Source organism: Neolamprologus multifasciatus, chromosome 18 (genome assembly GCF_963576455.1).
Source record: "Neolamprologus multifasciatus chromosome 18, fNeoMul1.2, whole genome shotgun sequence".
In the NCBI taxonomy this organism is placed as follows: domain Eukaryota; kingdom Metazoa; phylum Chordata; class Actinopteri; order Cichliformes; family Cichlidae; genus Neolamprologus; species Neolamprologus multifasciatus.
In genome coordinates, this window is record NC_140456.1 from 4042724 (window position 1) to 4060675 (window position 17952).

A 17952-nucleotide genomic window follows, 5' to 3' on the forward strand; every position below is an offset into this window, starting at 1 on the left:
ATAATATACTATAACCTCTATAAATATAAGTATATGTATATCATGTTTCTTATGTACATTTTAAGCCTGGGAGCAGAAATGCTGATGATCTGGTTTTTATTTAATAATATGGAGAGCGTCCTTTCTTCCTGGCTCCATGTCTCTAATTATGTCACACAGTGATTCGCTCTCTATTGCACAAAATCACCAAAACACAGCACAAATCCCACCAATGATTCAATGCCTTATAAACCAACGAGTCAGGAATTCAAGCAACATGCTGAATGAAGCTCCGAATGTCATTGATCACACGACTCTGTTCAGGGAAACCAAGCCTCGGCACAGTGTTTCTGAAGCAGTGTGTTGATTTTTTGACACATATGCTGGAGCTTCAGCCATCACTACTTTTTTTTTTACATTCTTTCTTAAATAAATAAAAAGGTTAAACAAAGATTTAGATCACTTATTAAATTAGGTTACTCGTGTTCAAACGATAGACAATCCCTCTACTGTCTGATTACACTTTATTTACAACAAAGAAAAGTAGAAAATAAAACATTAAGCTGTTGTCAGGAAGTTGAAAGTCAAACATTGGAAAACTTTGATTAGAAATCACCTGCATGGTAAGTATGTATGGAGGCTCAGAGACATACTGAGCCTCCATACATACTAACCACTAAGTGCAATAATTACTGACTGTAGAGAGGAAGCTGGGAGCAGCAGTGAGTGCACCTGTAGGAAGTTTCAAAGGAGGTGACCAATCAGTAATGTGGGAGTCTGGAGAGAGGAGCGTTGTGAGGGGTAGTGGGTCACAGCCCAACAGAACAAAACATTGCTGCACTCATTATCGGTGGATGGGAGCAGTTCTCATGATGTTTAAAGCTGCCATCTATGAAGACAGACAGCAGGCTGAAAGCTCAAGTTACTGTAGAAAGCAGGAAAAGATCAGGTTTAGTGCTGCAGAACTGCTGCAGTCTGAGCACAGATGTTAGGAGTATAGCAGGGTGCGCTAGAGCCTCTCAGGTGACTCCATCCATGAGCCCTGATGACACAGTTTAGGTATGTGGAGTTCTGTTTATGTTCCCCTAATGCCCATAAACTTTGGTCTAGCCAGAGTGTTTATACTGGGGATGATATTGGTTTTATATTGTGACCTCGATACTTTCTAAACAAGGCTGCATGAATTTAACTGTGACAATAAAGTTTTTTGTATATAAATCTCAATGTGCATCCTCACTCTAAGCTGAATACAGTTGAGCTGAGACAAGTTTTACTTCAGTAAGGTTTAAATGTCAAAAGCAAATTGGACAGCAAAACAGCAGAGGGTAAAAGGACCAGGGTAGCATCCAGTCTGCCTAACATAAAAGGAAGATTTTTACAAATGTCAATAAGTGTTGGTTAATTTTCTAGTATACCCAAAATAAATTTGGAAATTTCTTCCATTCCTTGTTCTGTCTTTTACTTTTCTGGACCAAAAGTTTAAAATGTAGAGAAAAAGATTTCCAGCTACTTGATCTATTGATCTCTGACGAGCTGTCTGCCATTTCTGTTCATCTGAACAATTTGAATGAGAAAGAAAAGAAACATCAGGAGGTCAGACTCAATAATATTTTAAAAAGAACTCTGACAAGTGTGTAAAAAGGGTTAAACACATACTCTTAATGGTATTAAGTAAAACCTGATAACCCTTCCTCTTTGTCCTCTTATCTAACTTAGCACCTCCTCTCTTTCCACCTGTTTCCAGATCTACAGGTGTAACCAGATTTGAGTTATAAGGAAGTGAAACTCACACAGTCACTGACATCGAGAGGTGAAATGGCGCAGAAAGGAGTTCAGCTGGACCGAGAAACCTTCTCTTGTTCGATCTGTTTGGATCTACTGAAGGATCCGGTGACTATTCCCTGTGGACACAGCTACTGTATGAACTGTATTAATGGCTTTTGGGATGAAGAGGAGGAGAAGAAAATCTACAGCTGCCCTCAGTGCAGACAGACTTTCACAGCGAGGCCTGTCCTGGTGAAAAACACCATGTTAGCAGTTTTAGTGGAGCAGCTGAAGAAGACTGGACTCCAAGCTGCTCCTGCTGATCACTGCTATGCTGGACCTGAAGATGTGGCCTGTGATGTCTGCACTGGAAGAAAAATGAAAGCAATGAAGTCCTGTTTGGTGTGTTTGGTTTCTTACTGTGAGAAACACCTTCAGACTCATTATAATGTGGCTGCATTAAAGAAACACAAGCTGGTGGAGCCCTCCAAGAAGCTCCAGGAGAACATCTGCTCTCGTCACGATGAGGTGATGAAGATGTTCTGCCGTACTGATCAGCAGAGTATCTGTTATCTCTGCTCTGTGGATGAACATAAAGGCCACGACACAGTCTCAGCTGCAGCAGAAAGGACTGAGAGGCAGAGAGAGCTGGAGGTGAGTCGACAAAACATCCAGCAGAGAATCCAGGACAGAGAGAAAGATGTGAAGCTGCTTCAACAGGAGGTGGAGGCCATCAATCAGTCTGCTGATCAAACAGTGGAGCACAGTGAGAAGATCTTCACTGAGCTGATCCATCTCATCCAGAAAAGAAGCTCTGATGTGAAGCAGCAGATCAGATCCCAGCAGGAAACTGAAGTGAGTCGAGTCAAAGAGCTTCAGGAGAAGCTGGAGCAGGAGATCACTGAGCTGAAGAGGAAAGATGCTGAGCTGAAGCAGCTCTCACACACAGAGGATCACATCCAGTTTCTACACAACTACCCCTCACTGTCAGCACTCAGTGAGTCTACAGACTCATCCAGCATCAATATCCGTCCTCTGAGCTACTTTGAGGATGTGACAGCAGCTGTGTCAGAGGTCAGAGATAAACTACAGGACATTCTGAGAGAGGAATGGACAAACATCTCACTGGCAGTCACTGAAGTGGATGTTTCACTGTCACAACCAGAGCCAAAGACCAGAGCTGGATTCTTAAAATATTCACGTGAAATTACATTTGATCCAAACACAGCACACAAAAATCTTGTATTATCAGAAGGACACAGAAAATCAACATTTATTTGTCAAGATCAGTCTTATTCTGATCATCCAGACAGATTCACTTATTGGTCTCAGGTCCTGAGTAGAGAGAGTCTGACTGGATGTTGTTACTGGGAGGTGGAGTGGAGAGGGGGAGTTCGAGTAGCAGTCGCTTACAAGAATATCATCAGAGCGGGGACTGGAAATGAATGTGTGTTTGGATATAATGACAAATCTTGGTCATTAGATTGTAACAACAACAGTTATACATTTTGGTACAACAACATCCAAACTCGTGTCTCAGGTCCTCGTTCCTCCAGAGTAGGAGTGTACCTGGATCACAGAGCAGGTATTTTGTCCTTCTACAGCGTCTCTGAAACCATGACTCTCCTCCACAGAGTCCAGACCACATTCACTCAGCCGCTCTATGCTGGACTTTGGGTTGGAGAGACTGCTGAGTTGATTAAAGTGAAATAGACTGAAGTCTTTCATATTGTTGTAAGTTTAAATCTGTATTTTAGTTCCCTTTTAGTTTCTCTCCATCATTATTGTGGTATTTATGTGCTGCACATAAATCAGATGTCAGTCAAACATTATGGGCAGAACCTCGACATCTTCAAGATGTTGTCTTGATGTTTTTACGTTTTATAGGTGGAGCTCTTTCCTGTGTCTGTTCAGCCATGGAGACTATCAATGCTTATGAATATTTTTATTTTAAAAAATTTCTCCACATGAAAACATAAACTTCTCTATCTTCTAAATGTTTACTGAATAATTTTTTTTAGGTATTTGTATGTTGTTGTTTCTCTTCACTGATCTTAACAGAGAAGTCTACAGACCTTCCTTTATCACACAGATTTTATTCTCATTACTTTGTACATTTATAAAGAAAACAATTAATTACAGAGCAATAAGAAATTTTAAGAAAGTGCACTATATCATAATTTATAGTAAAGTGTATTAAAGCATCGTTAGTTAGTCACTTATTTAGTTTGGAGCTGTATCATCTGACACTGTGGAAACATTTCCTCCAGCTTCAGCACAGAATGTTAAAAACAGAACAGAACTATTAATGAGAACAAACAGTAGGAACACAGTATCAGCAAACATCATGGCTTAAAATGGAGAGTAAAAATAAAAAATAAATAAAATAAATTAGTAAAAAGGATTTCCTGTTGACGTGTTATTGGTCCTTACTTGTCTGCAGCACCTCCAGGATGTTTCTTATATGTTCTGGTTATTTTTGCACCAATTTTAGTTTCTGTCAGTAGGAAGTTCAAGTTCAACTCAGTGTGTTTGTTTGTTTTTTTCAAACTGATACCTGACCTTGAACACCTTTAAAAAATACATCTGTCAATAAAGCGATGATATAAAATGTTTATATTAGTACTGAAAAACCCTGCATACCCACTTTACAAATATAAATAATTATATGAATCCACAGCTGAACTGGAGGAGCAGCTGATCTAGTTCACTCATGTGTTTCTGGACTAAGAGTTGGAGCAAATACCTTATGATTCAGTGATGTTTGTTTTTGTTAAATATTTTGTAGATCCAAGAGTGAGTTTGACTCATGATGATGATGTTCAATTAAACAAAGTTGGTCACAAATTCTTCAAAGCTGTTTATTAAGAATATATTCACTTGGACTCATCAGAGAGGCTTGTGATCCAAGGGAGCCATCAACTGGACAATTACTGACATGACAACAAAAAAGCTAAGTACAGAGGGGGGAACAGAGGTGAAAATACTTGCTTTAAAGGATTGTAATGTTTCCTTTTAAAATAAGTCTCTAAGGTCAGACAAAGGGACAGAAACTCATAGCATTCGACCAGCCCAATGACAAAACTATAAGTTGTTTTTTAACATCTACTTTTTCATCTATTTCGTACGGAGCCCCGCAGGGGACATGGGAGAACAAAAATTAAGATGGACTTTTGCGAGATCTCGCAAAACTAACTCGGGAAAAGTTGAATTCTCGCAAAAGTTGAATTCCAACAATGGCGGCAGCTACTTAGTTGTAATATTACTCTTTCTGGGTCACAAAATACACTTTTAAGATATTTTGAGGCGTGAATGTAGTTGTGTAAACGTCAGATACCTGCTCGGTTTACAAGACATCAAAAGTGCTCCGACGTTTTCGGAGATCTGACACCCACCATCTCGAAGCTAACGGGAGGTCGAGACCTACTACAGCCGGGAGGAACACCGCTGTCCCGGGACACATCGTGCCTCAACCTCCCGGTCGGCTTCGAGCTGGCGGCCTCCGAAGAATGCGGCTAAAACTTTTGCGAGATCCCGAGTTTGTTTTGCGAGATCTCGCAAAAGTCCGTCTTAATCTTTTTTCTCCCATATCCCCTGCGGGGCTCCGTAATTTCGCAGTCACAGTCAAAGTATAAACATTGGCACGCTTTGTCTTGTGATTCTGCTGCTAAAAAATTACCATGTGCAAAGTACCGGACTTTAAGGCTTTGACTTGATGCCAATGGCCTGAGGAGGACAGTATTACCCTTGGACATGTGTAGTCTGCCGTCTATTCAATAGAAGAACAAGAAGCGCGGAAATGGCACAACTCGTATCGCACAACTGTCTTCAGTTTCTGGGAGAGTTTAACAATGAGAGACTGATGATGCAGAAGAAATCTCCGTGGTTAAAAACATTAAAAACAGTCGTCCAGGATGATGAGATCAGCCATTGGCTCAGACTGCTGTATATCAGCCGGAGACCCGAGATTAAGTCACGCAGCAGGTATGTAAAACTGTGATGTTCTCAATGAACTAACACAGGAATGATCTGAGCTCAGTCTGTAAGCTAACAGGCTAAAATCAGAGAGCAGCTAATCAAACAAGTGCGTCCCTTTTTTTAAAGGTCAACTTTTAACAATAGACATTCATGAGACACATCAAAATCAAACAGGGAGGGAAAGCTTCGGTTTTCTGCACTGTGCCACAGTTCGCTGTCTGCTTCGGTTCACGATGCCTCACTCCGGGGCTACAGACAGTTCTCTGCCGCCTGTGGTGCTCCTCACCTCCGTCTGCACCCACAGACTTCCCGAGGTGGAGGCAGGCCGGCAGGGACTTTGAGAGATGGGCTTTACTTTCAAAAATACCCCTTAATCAGGGTCTAACTCACTAAAAGATGGCCATATGTCTCTCTCCAACTTAATCTCTTTCTTTTAAGTAATTGTTTTTTATTGAAATGAAATTAATTGTTCAATAAAATTATTACATTTATAATTTAATTAAAATTAAATTAATCACAGTGATTTTGACTTTGCTAGTTAACAGGAAGAGAAACAAACTTACACAGGATAAAATAAAATTTGGACCCAGCAGAAAAAGTCAATCACAGACAAACAGAAACATTCCTCTTTGGCTAAAATAAAATGCAGATTATTGCTCATCTGCAGTTTTAATCATGGTGAATAATTTATGATTCAGCCAAGTAAGATTCTTCTGTGTGGAGGTTTTTCCCCTGTCAAAAGGCATTGACCTTTACCTTCATCTAAACATGGAATTTAAGTCATGTAGTTGCCGTTGTTTGTTTTTAAAGAGGTCATAATATCTTTGTGATAGTAGAAATTTATCTTCAAAGTAAAAGTTATAAAGTGAATTAATAAGACTTTCCAAAAAAAGAGAGGGAGTCACATGGTGCTTCTGAAACATTTGTACAAACCTCTCTCACAGCCCTGCTGATTGAGGCTGCACCTTTACCTGTCTAACCTTTTTCTTTTTACTTTGTTCCTCAAGTCCCACATCAACATGAAGTGTAAGGAGGAGGAAGATCTGGCTGGCCAGCAGGTCTGGAACCAGGAGAGGAACTTCAATCTGGACCAGGAGGACACAGAGCCTCCACAGATCAAAGAGGAACAGGAGGAACTCTGCATCAGTCAAGAGGGAGAACAGCTTGTAGTGAAACACGAGGATGAAGGCATCGTCGTCTGGACCGGGGAAGAGCGGCTCAGACAGCTGCATAACATCTGGAAACCTGAGAAAGATTTACAGAGCACCGGTAAAACTGTAATCGCTTTTCTGAAGTGTTAACATTAATATTAAGGTTTCTTTTACTCTTAATGTTGCTGAAAAATGTCAGAACTCAAGTTCTCATTTGCATCAGAGTGCACAAATATCTTCATTTTTACACACTTTTAATTTCACCTGCAAATGTGAGCAACATGCCCTCATTACAGACTTTAACTAAAACTTTGTTTTATCTTCTCAGAAGTGTTTTTCTATAATTAGCTTTTTTTATTGTTCGTTTAGACCTCCACCAGCAAACTACCTGTAAGGAGGAGGAGTTTGTCGCCAATCAGCAGGAGAGGAACTCAAGTCTGGACCAGGAGGACCCAGATCCTCCACAGATTAAAGAGGAACAGGAGGAACTGCTGGAGGAGATTGTACTGAAGCAGGAGATCAATAGTTTTATGGTGACTTCTAGTTTTGAGGAAAGTGACCTCAGTGAATCAGAACCAAACGATGACCAGCTCCTTGCTCTTCACTTTCCTGAACCAGAGCTTGAGGAACAGGAAGAAAACCAGCATGTGGACTCGGGATCAACTAGAAATGCGGAGCTGAAGAAAAGGAGACGTCACAAAAACAGAACAGATAAGTCTCGGAGTGAAACTGATACAAGTAAAAAATCTGTAAGCTGTGACACTTGTGGAAAAACTTTTCAGTGTAAATCCAACCTGACGAGACACATGAGAGTTCACACAAGTGAGAAACCACATTCTTGTAGCACCTGTGGGAAAAGATTCATTTGGAAATCAGGATTGGAAACTCACGTAAGGATCCACACAGGCGAGAAGCCATATTTTTGCATCACCTGTGGGAAAAGATTTAATAAGAAATCCGGATTTGAAAGTCACGTGAGAATCCACACAGGTGAGAAACCGTATTTCTGTAGCACCTGTGGGAAAAGATTTGGTAAGAAATCAGGACTAGAAACTCATTTGAGAATCCACACCGGTGAGAAACCGTATTCTTGCAACGTCTGTAGGAAAGAGTTTAGAGACTTGTCGACTATGAAAAGTCACAGAAGGATCCACACAGGCGAGAAGCCATATTTTTGCATCACCTGTGGGAAAAGATTTAATAAGAAATCCGGATTTGAAAGTCACGTGAGAATCCACACAGGTGAGAAACCGTATTTCTGTAGCACCTGTGGGAAAAGATTTGGTAAGAAATCAGGACTAGAAACTCATTTGAGAATCCACACCGGTGAGAAACCGTATTCTTGCAACGTCTGTAGGAAAGAGTTTAGAGACTTGTCGACTATGAAAAGTCACAGAAGGATCCACACAGGGGAGAAACCATATATTTGTAGCTCCTGTGGGGAAAGATTCAGTTGGAAATCAGGACTGAATTTTCATCTAAGGATCCACCCGAGTGACAAACCAAATCACTGCAGCACCCGAGGTAGAAAATGACCTCATGCTCCAAGTCATGGTACATTTTCTGTCCACAGCAGTGAAGAGCACTCTATGTTGTTTATTCCAGCCCTGACTTTATGTTTCTCTAAGTTTGATATTTTTTTTATTGGTCTTTAAAGGTGACACAAATATTTATTGAACAAAGATGCTCTTTTAATATTTACCACAGAAACTTGTATTTCTTCTTCAGTATAGAAGAAAACAAACATGAAAATGAGTTTTTCATCACTTGTTTCTTGTAACAACCATGATGTGATTCCTTTTTATCAGCCAATAAATAAGTTTTAATACACAGGAATAAAGTTTTTTATAACAAAAAAAGTATAGCATTTTTATTTAAATATGTTTTCTTTGTGATTTTTAAGGAAGGTACTTCAGTATGGCTTTGTCCTGGTTTAGATTCTTGTCCTGTTTCTTCACAGCCTGGGTAATGTGTTACGAGATTTGATTAAAATTTCTTTTGACTAATTTTGTCTATATCCCTGCAATATAAAAGCAGTCATGATTGCCATATTGGCTCATGATAAGTATTTATGTCATAAATGCAAGTAAACTCATTGTTTGCTAACTCTGTGTGTGCAGTTTGCTTCATAAGTACAGAACTTAAACTTAAACTTATCCATCACAGATGTAGATACGAAAATATAATATAATAAATAGAATATGATATATATGAAAATATTCCCATATGGTCTAGCGGTTAGGATTCCTGGTTTTCACCCAGGCGGCCCGGGTTCGACTTCCGGTATGGGAACTTTGTTTTTCAGCTTCAAATACCTCGGAGTTCACATCACGCAGGACCTGTCATGGTCCTGTCACATCAACACCGTGGTGAAAAAGGCCCGTCAGCGTCTCTACCACCTCAGACGCTTGAGAGACTTCCGACTGCCCCCCAAGGTGCTCAGGAACTTTTACTCCTGCACCATAGAGAGCATCCTGACGGGAAACATCTTAACCTGGTTCGGGAACAGCACCATGCAGGACAGACGAGCTCTACAGAGGGTTGTGCGTTCAGCTGAGCGCACCATCCGCTCAGAGCTCCCTGACCTGCACTCAATCTACAGCAGGCGGTGCTGGACCAAGGCCAGGAAGATCGTGAAGGACCTCAGACATCCCAACAACAGACTGTTCTCTCTGTTGAGGTCAGGAAAGCGATTCCGCTCCCTGAAGACCAACACAGAGAGACTGAGGAGGAGCTTCTTCCCGCAGGCGATACAGTCTCTCAATCACACCACCACACAGTACTGACCCACACATATAGTTCTTACACACACACTGGACATTCTGGACTTTGTTTACACTTCATCACTTAAACCACTTTAAGCATATTTGCACTGCACAAGACACTTACACATGTGGATTGCACAACACTGGACATTATATTCCTCATTTCCAGTTAATACTTGAACAGCTACTGTTATTGTGTGTATATATATATATATTTATATTTATATTTATTCATACATTCTTATATATTTCTATACTGTGTATTTTGTTGTACAGTTATTTTATTTTCAACTTTAATTTATATATTTTATCTTATTCTTTCCCAGTTAAATTTACCCTTCATTCTAATTTGTGTTGTACAGTTATCTCATTCTTAACTTAATTTTTATATTTTATTTTATTTTATTCCTTCCTGGTTAAATTTACCCTTTTTTATTTTCATATTTATTTCCTATCTTATTCATAGCCTTTTCTTTTTTCTTTAGGTCACGAGCAGTTGTCTAAGCATTTCACTGCATATCGTACTGTGTATGACTGTGTATGTGACAAATAAAAATTTGAATTTGAATTTGAAATTGGATCAACAGGGAACCATAAATTCTACATTTGGATTTCTGATTATTATTTCTGCCTGATTTTCATTATATTGACCTGAGTAGGGCAGCAACGGATGTGAAGAAGAAGATGAAGAAAAAAAGAAGAGAGCAGAAATGAAATTCTAGGTCAGGGGTCGGCAACCTGCGGCTCTTTAGTCCTTACAGTGCGGCTCTGCGTGGTTTGGGAAAATAAATTACTATTAGCTGAAGTGTATTTTATTTATGTTAGTTTTTTTTTTAACTTGTAGTTCTAAATTGGAAGATTATTGTGAAATTGAAGTATTAAAATAAAATTATATTTTATTATTTTTTCATCGCTCAAAATAAGCATCACACTCGCAGAAGCCGGTGTACCCGCCGAAACTCCGTGCATTTATCGAGACTTTCAACCCCAGGTAGGTCAATTATGGATCTTCGGATCCACATTATGTCAGCAGCTCCACCGTGAACTAAGTTAAAAACAAACACCGCTCACGCCTCACAGACGACAGCTGACAGTCCTGCGTAAAGATGAAAGCCCCGATCTGCAGACGCTGTGCGCAAAGGTTCAGGAGCAGAAGTCCCATTGTAAACATATCACGGCAGACCCGACGATGTTTGCATGAACACGCTTTTCAGCATCTCTTTATTGACCACTTTTCACACACGGTTGCTGTACGCATACAGCCGGCTGTAGCTTTGCAGCTCACAGCCCGACAACACAACAGCAGAGAGAGCACAGACGTTAAGGCGGCGAGGCGTGATTGCGGGTGCCGCTCAGGTGCGTCCGCCTCCCCTGCAGCGGCGCTGCAGACCACGCCCCACCACACACATTAACCTGGTAAAATACATATTTAGGCAGAATTTTTCATCTTTTAGCAGCATAGAGCTTTTTTTCCAGTTATTTTTTAAAAGTCAGGTCAAGGCTCCAAAAGCCCAAAGGAGATATAAGGCTGGCGGCTCACAGCAGTTTTTATTTGCTGGATCATTTTAGTTCAGCTTTCCTTTTTTTATATTTCTTTAAGAGTTCAAAATGTGTTAATTACATAAATAAAATGTAATTTTCTTTGTAGCACTTCATGGATTTCATAAGCAACACACCTTATTTGTTCACACAAAGCATAAAGGTAAAAAACAATATATACAGTGTTATCTTCATTGTAGATGTCAGAAAGTATTTGCGGCTCCCAGAGTTTTCTTTTGCGTGGAAACCGGGTCCAAATGGCTCTTTGGGTCTTAAAGGTTGCAGACCCCTGTTCTAGGGTCACTTTTAAACTGTAATGAACTCTTAGCTGGAAGACTTTGGTTTGGTGATGTGTTAGAGAGATAATTCAGTGGTTGAAGCAACAGTGGACTGACTGCTGTGGAAGAAATCCTCCCAGAGAAGATGTGATCGACCTCTTTGAGGAGATCAGCCATCAGCTCAGAGTGCTGGATATCAATGAAAACCCAAGATAAAGTCATACAGAACAGGTGTGTAAACCAGTGTTGGTCTCAGTGAAATAACACAGGAATACGACTCATGATCACATCAGATCAGAGCTCAGCTAGTGGGCTAACAGAATAAAATCAAGGAGTGCTTCTCATTTTCTTTCTGTTTAATTCTGATTATTCTTAGTTTTTGTTCAGTTAGTTCAAACTAAACTCCCATTGGATACCAGGTGTTCATTTAAAAAAGCTGCAGGTTCAAATGTAATAGCAACATTTTTAAAAATGTGTCTCTAAGCATCATCATTGCTTTTATTCAAATCAGCCATAACTCATATTTAATTTGATGTAGATTTTCCCTCATTTGCATATTGTCTGACCTGCTGTCTGCTATTTCATTTTTTTTATCCTTGCACTCACAAAAGATGCAGTGAAGCAGCCGAATGTCAAGATTTTAATGTAATTTAATTCAAAATTTAATGTAGTACTTTGATTAAACTGAATCAAAAATCTTGTGATTTTTATTTTTATTCCTGGACTCTAACTCCAAAATAAAAATAGCTTTGCATGATTAACATAAAAAAATCACATTAAAATAATTTCCTTATTTATTTTGATCTGCAACCCATTACTACATCTTCTGTATCGAACAAACCATTTCAGCTCCTCTTGCTTTCAGTCCACTTTTAAGCTAACTATCTTCTGATTGACTGCCCCTTAAAAACAGAAGGTTTAATTAGCACCTGGGGAGGGTTTCTATTTTTCATAATTACTGCTTATTCCACAGGTTCTTCCCCCTGTCCTTCTGTATTCTCTGTGACAATTTTGTGTCCCTGTGTCCCGTGGTTAATTACTTTATTTTGACAGTCCTTCGTCAGTATCAGGTGGATACTATTCAGCTGTTCCCCAGGTGTGTCCTCCCTCTTGCGTTTATATTGTCTGTTTCACCCATTATTTCTTGTCATGTCATCGTCTTATTACTGATTTGACAAATTAATTTCTGCTATATATCACATCACAACTGTGCAACCAACATGAGAGTGGAGGGTTACAAATTTGCTGGTTGGCTAGTAAGTAAAGTTGAATTATATCGCACTTTCTAAGACTATAACCTGTCACAATGTGCTTTACAAAGAATAATCAAGTTGCAGAACTTAGCTGGATTTTTTTGTAGTCATGGCCAAATGAAGCTTTCTGAAGTTAGTATTGAAAACTGTTCATAACTCGAAGCTTTTCAACACAGTCCTCTTTAACGGCATCTGGTGGCCAAAAACTTGAATCTACAACGTAGGATTAACTGCTTCATTATGTTTGATGTCATGTGACAGTTCTGTCTGATATCGGGCTGATATGCCATGGTGTTTTTCCTTTTGCTTGTGACTTCTTGATGTTTTATATTAATTAAAATAAAAAAATACTTCATATGTAACAATGTGCAACACAATCTTATAATAGGTTGGGAGTAATGCTTGTGCTGTGAGGTCCCTGCTGCCACCTGATTATATAATTAACCAGTGGACAGGTACGTTTATATAATATACTATAACCTCTATAAATATAAGTATATGTATATCATGTTTCTTATGCACATTTTAAGCCTGGGAGCAGAAATGCTGATGATCTGGTTTTTATTTAATAATATGGAGAGCGTCCTTTCTTCCTGGCTCCATGTCTCTAATTATGTCACACAGTGATTCGCTCTCTATTGCACAAAATCACCAAAACACAGCACAAATCCCACCAATGATTCAATGCCTTATAAACCAACGAGTCAGGAATTGAAGCAACATGCTGAATGAAGCTCCGAATGTCATTGATCACACGACTCTGTTCAGGGAAACCAAGCCTCGGCACAGTGTTTCTGAAGCAGTGTGTTGATTTTTTGACACATATGCTGGAGCTTCAGCCATCACTACTTTTTTTTTTACATTCTTTCTTAAATAAATAAAAAGGTTAAACAAAGATTTAGATCACTTATTAAATTAGGTTACTCGTGTTCAAACGATAGACAATCCCTATACTGTCTGATTACACTTTATTTACAACAAAGAAAAGTAGAAAATAAAACATTAAGCTGTTGTCAGGAAGTTGAAACTCAAACATTGGAAAACTTTGATTAGAAATCACCTGCATGGTAAGTATGTATGGAGGCTCAGAGACATACTGAGCCTCCATACATACTAACCACTAAGTGCAATAATTACTGACTGTAGAGAGGAAGCTGGGAGCAGCAGTGAGTGCACCTGTAGGAAGTTTCAAAGGAGGTGACCAATCAGTAATGTGGGAGTCTGGAGAGAGGAGCGTTGTGAGGGGTAGTGGGTCACAGCCCAACAGAACAAAACATTGCTGCACTCATTATCGGTGGATGGGAGCAGTTCTCATGATGTTTAAAGCTGCCATCTATGAAGACAGACAGCAGGCTGAAAGCTCAAGTTACTGTAGAAAGCAGGAAAAGATCAGGTTTAGTGCTGCAGAACTGCTGCAGTCTGAGCACAGATGTTAGGAGTATAGCAGGGTGCGCTAGAGCCTCTCAGGTGACTCCATCCATGAGCCCTGATGACACAGTTTAGGTATGTGGAGTTCTGTTTATGTTCCCCTAATGCCCATAAACTTTGGTCTAGTCAGAGTGTTTATACTGGGGGATGATATTGGTTTTATATTGTGTTGTCTATACTTTCTAAATAAGGCAAAGTGCTGTGACAGTAAACTTTCTTGACTCTAAATTTCAATGTGCACCCTCATTCTAAGCTGAATACAGTTGAGCTGAGACAACTTTTAATTTATTAAGGTTTAAATGTCAAAAGCAACTTGGACAGCAAAACAGAAGAGGGCAAAAAGGACCAGGGTAGCATCCAGTCTTCCTAACATAAAAGGAAAAGGTTATGAATGTCAGTAAGTGTTGGCTAATTTTCTAGTTTACCCAAAATAAATTTGGAAATTTCCTCCATTCCTTATTCTGTCTTTTACTCTTCTTGACCAAAAGTTTAAAATGTAGAGAAAAAGATTCCCATCTTGTTGGTCTATCAGTCTCTGATAAGCTGTCAGTAATTTGTGTTCATCTGGACTATTTGAATGAGAAAGAAAAGCAATTAGTGCAGCAAATTTACGTGAGAAAGTCAGGTGATTTTTTTTTTTAAACACAACTCTGACAAGTATTTTAACTCAGAAATGATCTCTGCTGTAAAAAGGGTTGAACACATACTCTTCCTAGAATAAATTACAGCCTGATAACCCTCCCTCTTCTTCCTGCTCTCTCACTTAGCACCTCCTCTCTCTCCACCTATTTCCTTGTTTCCTCCCGATTCCTCGACAATCTACACGTGTGTTTGAATGTAACCAATGAGGTGACGTGGAAAAGCTGACACTCCCCATTCACTGCAGAAATTCATGTTGTTATTGTCAGAGCTCAGACCAGTTTCAGTTATAAGGAAGTGAAACTCACACAGTCACTGACACTGAGAGGAGAAATGGCGCAGAAAGGAGTTCAGCTGGACCGAGAAACCTTCTCTTGTTCGATCTGTTTGGATCTACTGAAGGATCCGGTGGCTATTCCCTGTGGACACAGCTACTGTATGAACTGTATTAAAAGCTTCTGGGATGAAGAGGAAGAGAAGAAAATCTACAGCTGCCCTCAGTGCAGACAGACGTTCACACCGAGGCCTGTCCTGGTGAAAAACACCATGTTAGCAGATTTAGTGGAGCAGCTGAAGAAGACTGGACTCCAAGCTGCTCCTGCTGATCACTGCTATGCTGGACCTGAAGATGTGGCCTGTGATGTCTGCACTGGAAGAAAAATGAAAGCAATTAAGTCCTGTTTGATGTGTTTGGTTTCTTACTGTGAGAAACACCTTCAGACTCATTATGAAGTAGCTCCATTAAAGAAACACAAGCTGGTGGAGCCCTCCAAGAAGCTCCAGGAGAACATCTGCTCTCGTCATGATGAGGTGATGAAGATGTTCTGCCGTACTGATCAGCAGAGTATCTGTTATCTCTGCCCTGTGGATGAACATAAAGGCCACGACACAGTCTCAGCTGCAGCAGAAAGGACTGAGAGGCAGAGAGAGCTGGAGGTGAGTCGACAAAACATCCAGCAGAGAATCCAGGACAGAGAGAAAGATGTGAAGCTGCTTCAACAGGAGGTGGAGGCCATCAATCAGTCTGCTGATCAAACAGTGGAGCACAGTGAGAAGATCTTCACTGAGCTGATCCATCTCATCCAGAAAAGAAGCTCTGATGTGAAGCAGCAGATCAGATCCCAGCAGGAAACTGAAGTGAGTCGAGTCAAAGAGCTTCAGGAGAAGCTGGAGCAGGAGATCACTGAGCTGAAGAGGAAAGATGCTGAGCTGAAGCAGCTCTCACACACAGAGGATCACATCCAGTTTCTACACAACTACCCCTCACTGTCAGCACTCAGTGAGTCTACAGACTCATCCAGCATCAATATCCGTCCTCTGAGCTACTTTGAGGATGTGACAGCAGCTGTGTCAGAGGTCAGAGATAAACTACAGGACATTCTGAGAGAGGAATGGACAAACATCTCACTGACAGTCACTGAAGTGGATGTTTTACTGTCAGATCCACCAGAGCCAAAGACCAGAGCTGAATTCTTAAAATATTCATGTGAAATCACACTGGATCCAAACACAGCAAACAAACAGCTGTTATTATCAGAGGGGAACAGAAAAGTAACATTAATGGAAGAACAACAGTCTTATTCTGATCATCCAGACAGATTCACTTGGTGGCGTCAGGTCCTGAGTAGAGAGAGTCTGACTGGACGTTGTTACTGGGAGGTGGAGTGGAGAGGGGGAAAAGTTTATGTAGCAGTCGCATACAAGAATATCAGCAGGAAAGGATTGGGTAATGAATCTTTATTTGGACGTAATGACAAATCTTGGTCGTTAGATTGTAACAACAACAGTTATACATTTTGGTACAACAACATTGAAACTCCTGTCTCAGGTCCTCGTTCCTCCAGAGTAGGAGTGTACCTGGATCACAGAGCAGGTATTTTGTCCTTCTACAGCGTCTCTGAAACCATGACTCTCCTCCACAGAGTCCAGACCACATTCACTCAGCCGCTCTATGCTGGACTGAGGATTTACTACAATAATGTTGGAGGCACAGCTGAGTTGATTAAAGTGAAATAGACTGAAGTCTTTCATATTGTGGGTTTAAATCTGTATTTTAGTTTCATTTTATTTTCTCTCCATCATTTCTGCACAGAGATCAGCTGTCAGTCAAACATTATGGGTGGTACCTCCACATCTTCTAGTTGTTGTCTTGATGTTTCTGAGTTTTTAAAGGAGATCTTTCCTGTGACTGTTTATGGAGGCTATCACTGCTCATCATCATTTTGATTTACTAAAATATTTCTCCACATGAAAATGTAAACTTCTCTATCCTCTAAATGTTTCTGGAATATTTGTATTGAAAAATGTCGACATTTCTCTTTATGAGTATGGCAGACCATGTGTGTGTGTTTGTGTTTGTTTTTGTCAAAATCATCAAACAAATGAGGAAAAACTGTGATTTTAATGAATGAATTCATATATTGTGTTGATGTTTTATTGTGTGAATAAACTGGAAGGTTTGACTATAAATCAAACGTTGAACAAAGTCTTTTCTTCTGTCTTCATTCCAGGATCTCACTCAAATCTGATGCAGAAAATATGAAACTAATCTGAGAGAATAACTGAAGCAGTTTTCCTCCTGAAGCATCACAAAGTTCAGAGTTCATGTTTAGAGCAGAAGATTCAGCAGTCGCTCTGTGACCTTTCAACTTTCTTCACTAAAACAGCTTCATTACAGAGAAACAAGTCACATTTTCTTGATGTTCTTAAGTCCTTTCAGATGTTTTTAATGGTCCTTGAATGCAGCATCAGTGTCGCAGGTTTAAAAGGTCACTTTCTGTTGTGTTCAAAGATTTCCTTCAGATATGGTCTTTAATCAGTAAAGCCAGTGATACAGCAGTGTCATTAGCTGTGTTATTGGCACCAGGCTGTGTTTATGTATGTATTTAATTCTGTCTGAGGATGTCTTCAGCATGAAATGATCATTTGCTCAGCTGCTGTGTCTCATCTCTTATCAGACATTGGTTGGAACAGAGTTTTGTTGCTGACCATCTGACAAGAGGGTGAAGAAAAGCTTCAGGCTTCATTTGGACACTACGTTGGACAGAAGTCTCCACAAAAATGACTCAGAAACACAAATATTATTAATGAAAGTCCAAATGTCAAAAAGGGGTCATACATGATCCTGAGAAATGTCCTTGAACATTTGAACATGAGTCAGAGGGTTGTCAGGTTTCTA

At 39.9% G+C, this 17952-nt stretch overlaps 4 protein-coding genes and 1 non-coding gene across 7 annotated transcripts in view; all 5 read left to right on the forward strand.

Moving 5' to 3' along the window:
• LOC146497066 (tripartite motif-containing protein 16-like) overlaps positions 1-17952 on the forward strand; it is a 112049-nt gene that overhangs the window by 17514 nt on the left and 76583 nt on the right. The gene's annotated exons all lie outside the window — the stretch shown is intronic.
• Positions 1740-3740, forward strand: LOC146497070 (tripartite motif-containing protein 16-like). The gene has a single exon (XM_085140760.1). The coding sequence runs from the start codon at positions 1795-1797 to the stop codon at positions 3454-3456; it is 1662 nt and encodes a 553-aa protein (XP_084996886.1). The 5' UTR covers positions 1740-1794; the 3' UTR covers positions 3457-3740.
• LOC146497071 (uncharacterized) lies at positions 5220-9036 on the forward strand. 2 transcript variants are annotated; one of them, XM_085140841.1, is made up of 3 exons: positions 5220-5727; positions 6729-6990; positions 7242-9034. In XM_085140841.1, the coding sequence occupies exons 2-3, from the start codon at positions 6741-6743 to the stop codon at positions 8405-8407; spliced, it is 1416 nt and encodes a 471-aa protein (XP_084996967.1). In that variant the 5' UTR covers positions 5220-5727; positions 6729-6740; the 3' UTR covers positions 8408-9034. The 2 variants fall into 2 exon arrangements, with proteins under 2 accessions (XP_084996967.1, XP_084996968.1); XM_085140842.1 differs by lacking the exon at positions 5220-5727 and having other exon boundaries at positions 7242-9036.
• Positions 9093-9164, forward strand: trnae-uuc (transfer RNA glutamic acid (anticodon UUC)). Its single transcript has one exon. It is a non-coding gene; the product is annotated as a tRNA-Glu (tRNA).
• On the forward strand, positions 13722-17248 carry LOC146497073 (tripartite motif-containing protein 16-like). Of its 2 annotated transcripts, XM_085140719.1 has the most exons (2): positions 13722-15911; positions 16619-17248. In XM_085140719.1, the coding sequence occupies exons 1-2, from the start codon at positions 15108-15110 to the stop codon at positions 16673-16675; spliced, it is 861 nt and encodes a 286-aa protein (XP_084996845.1). In that variant the 5' UTR covers positions 13722-15107; the 3' UTR covers positions 16676-17248. The 2 variants fall into 2 exon arrangements, with proteins under 2 accessions (XP_084996845.1, XP_084996844.1); XM_085140718.1 differs by having other exon boundaries at positions 14774-17248.

Excerpts from the sequence above, each read along its gene's own strand:
- LOC146497070 (XM_085140760.1), top strand. The coding sequence starts at position 1,795 with ATGGCGCAGAAAGGAGTTCAGCTGGACCGAGAAACCTTCTCTTGTTCG.
- LOC146497071 (XM_085140841.1), top strand. The coding sequence starts at position 6,741 with ATGAAGTGTAAGGAGGAGGAAGATCTGGCTGGCCAGCAGGTCTGGAAC. Across the intron at positions 6,991-7,241 it reads GAAAGATTTACAGAGCACCG|ACCTCCACCAGCAAACTACC; the intron begins GTAAAACTGTAA and ends TTGTTCGTTTAG.
- LOC146497073 (XM_085140718.1), top strand. The coding sequence starts at position 15,108 with ATGGCGCAGAAAGGAGTTCAGCTGGACCGAGAAACCTTCTCTTGTTCG.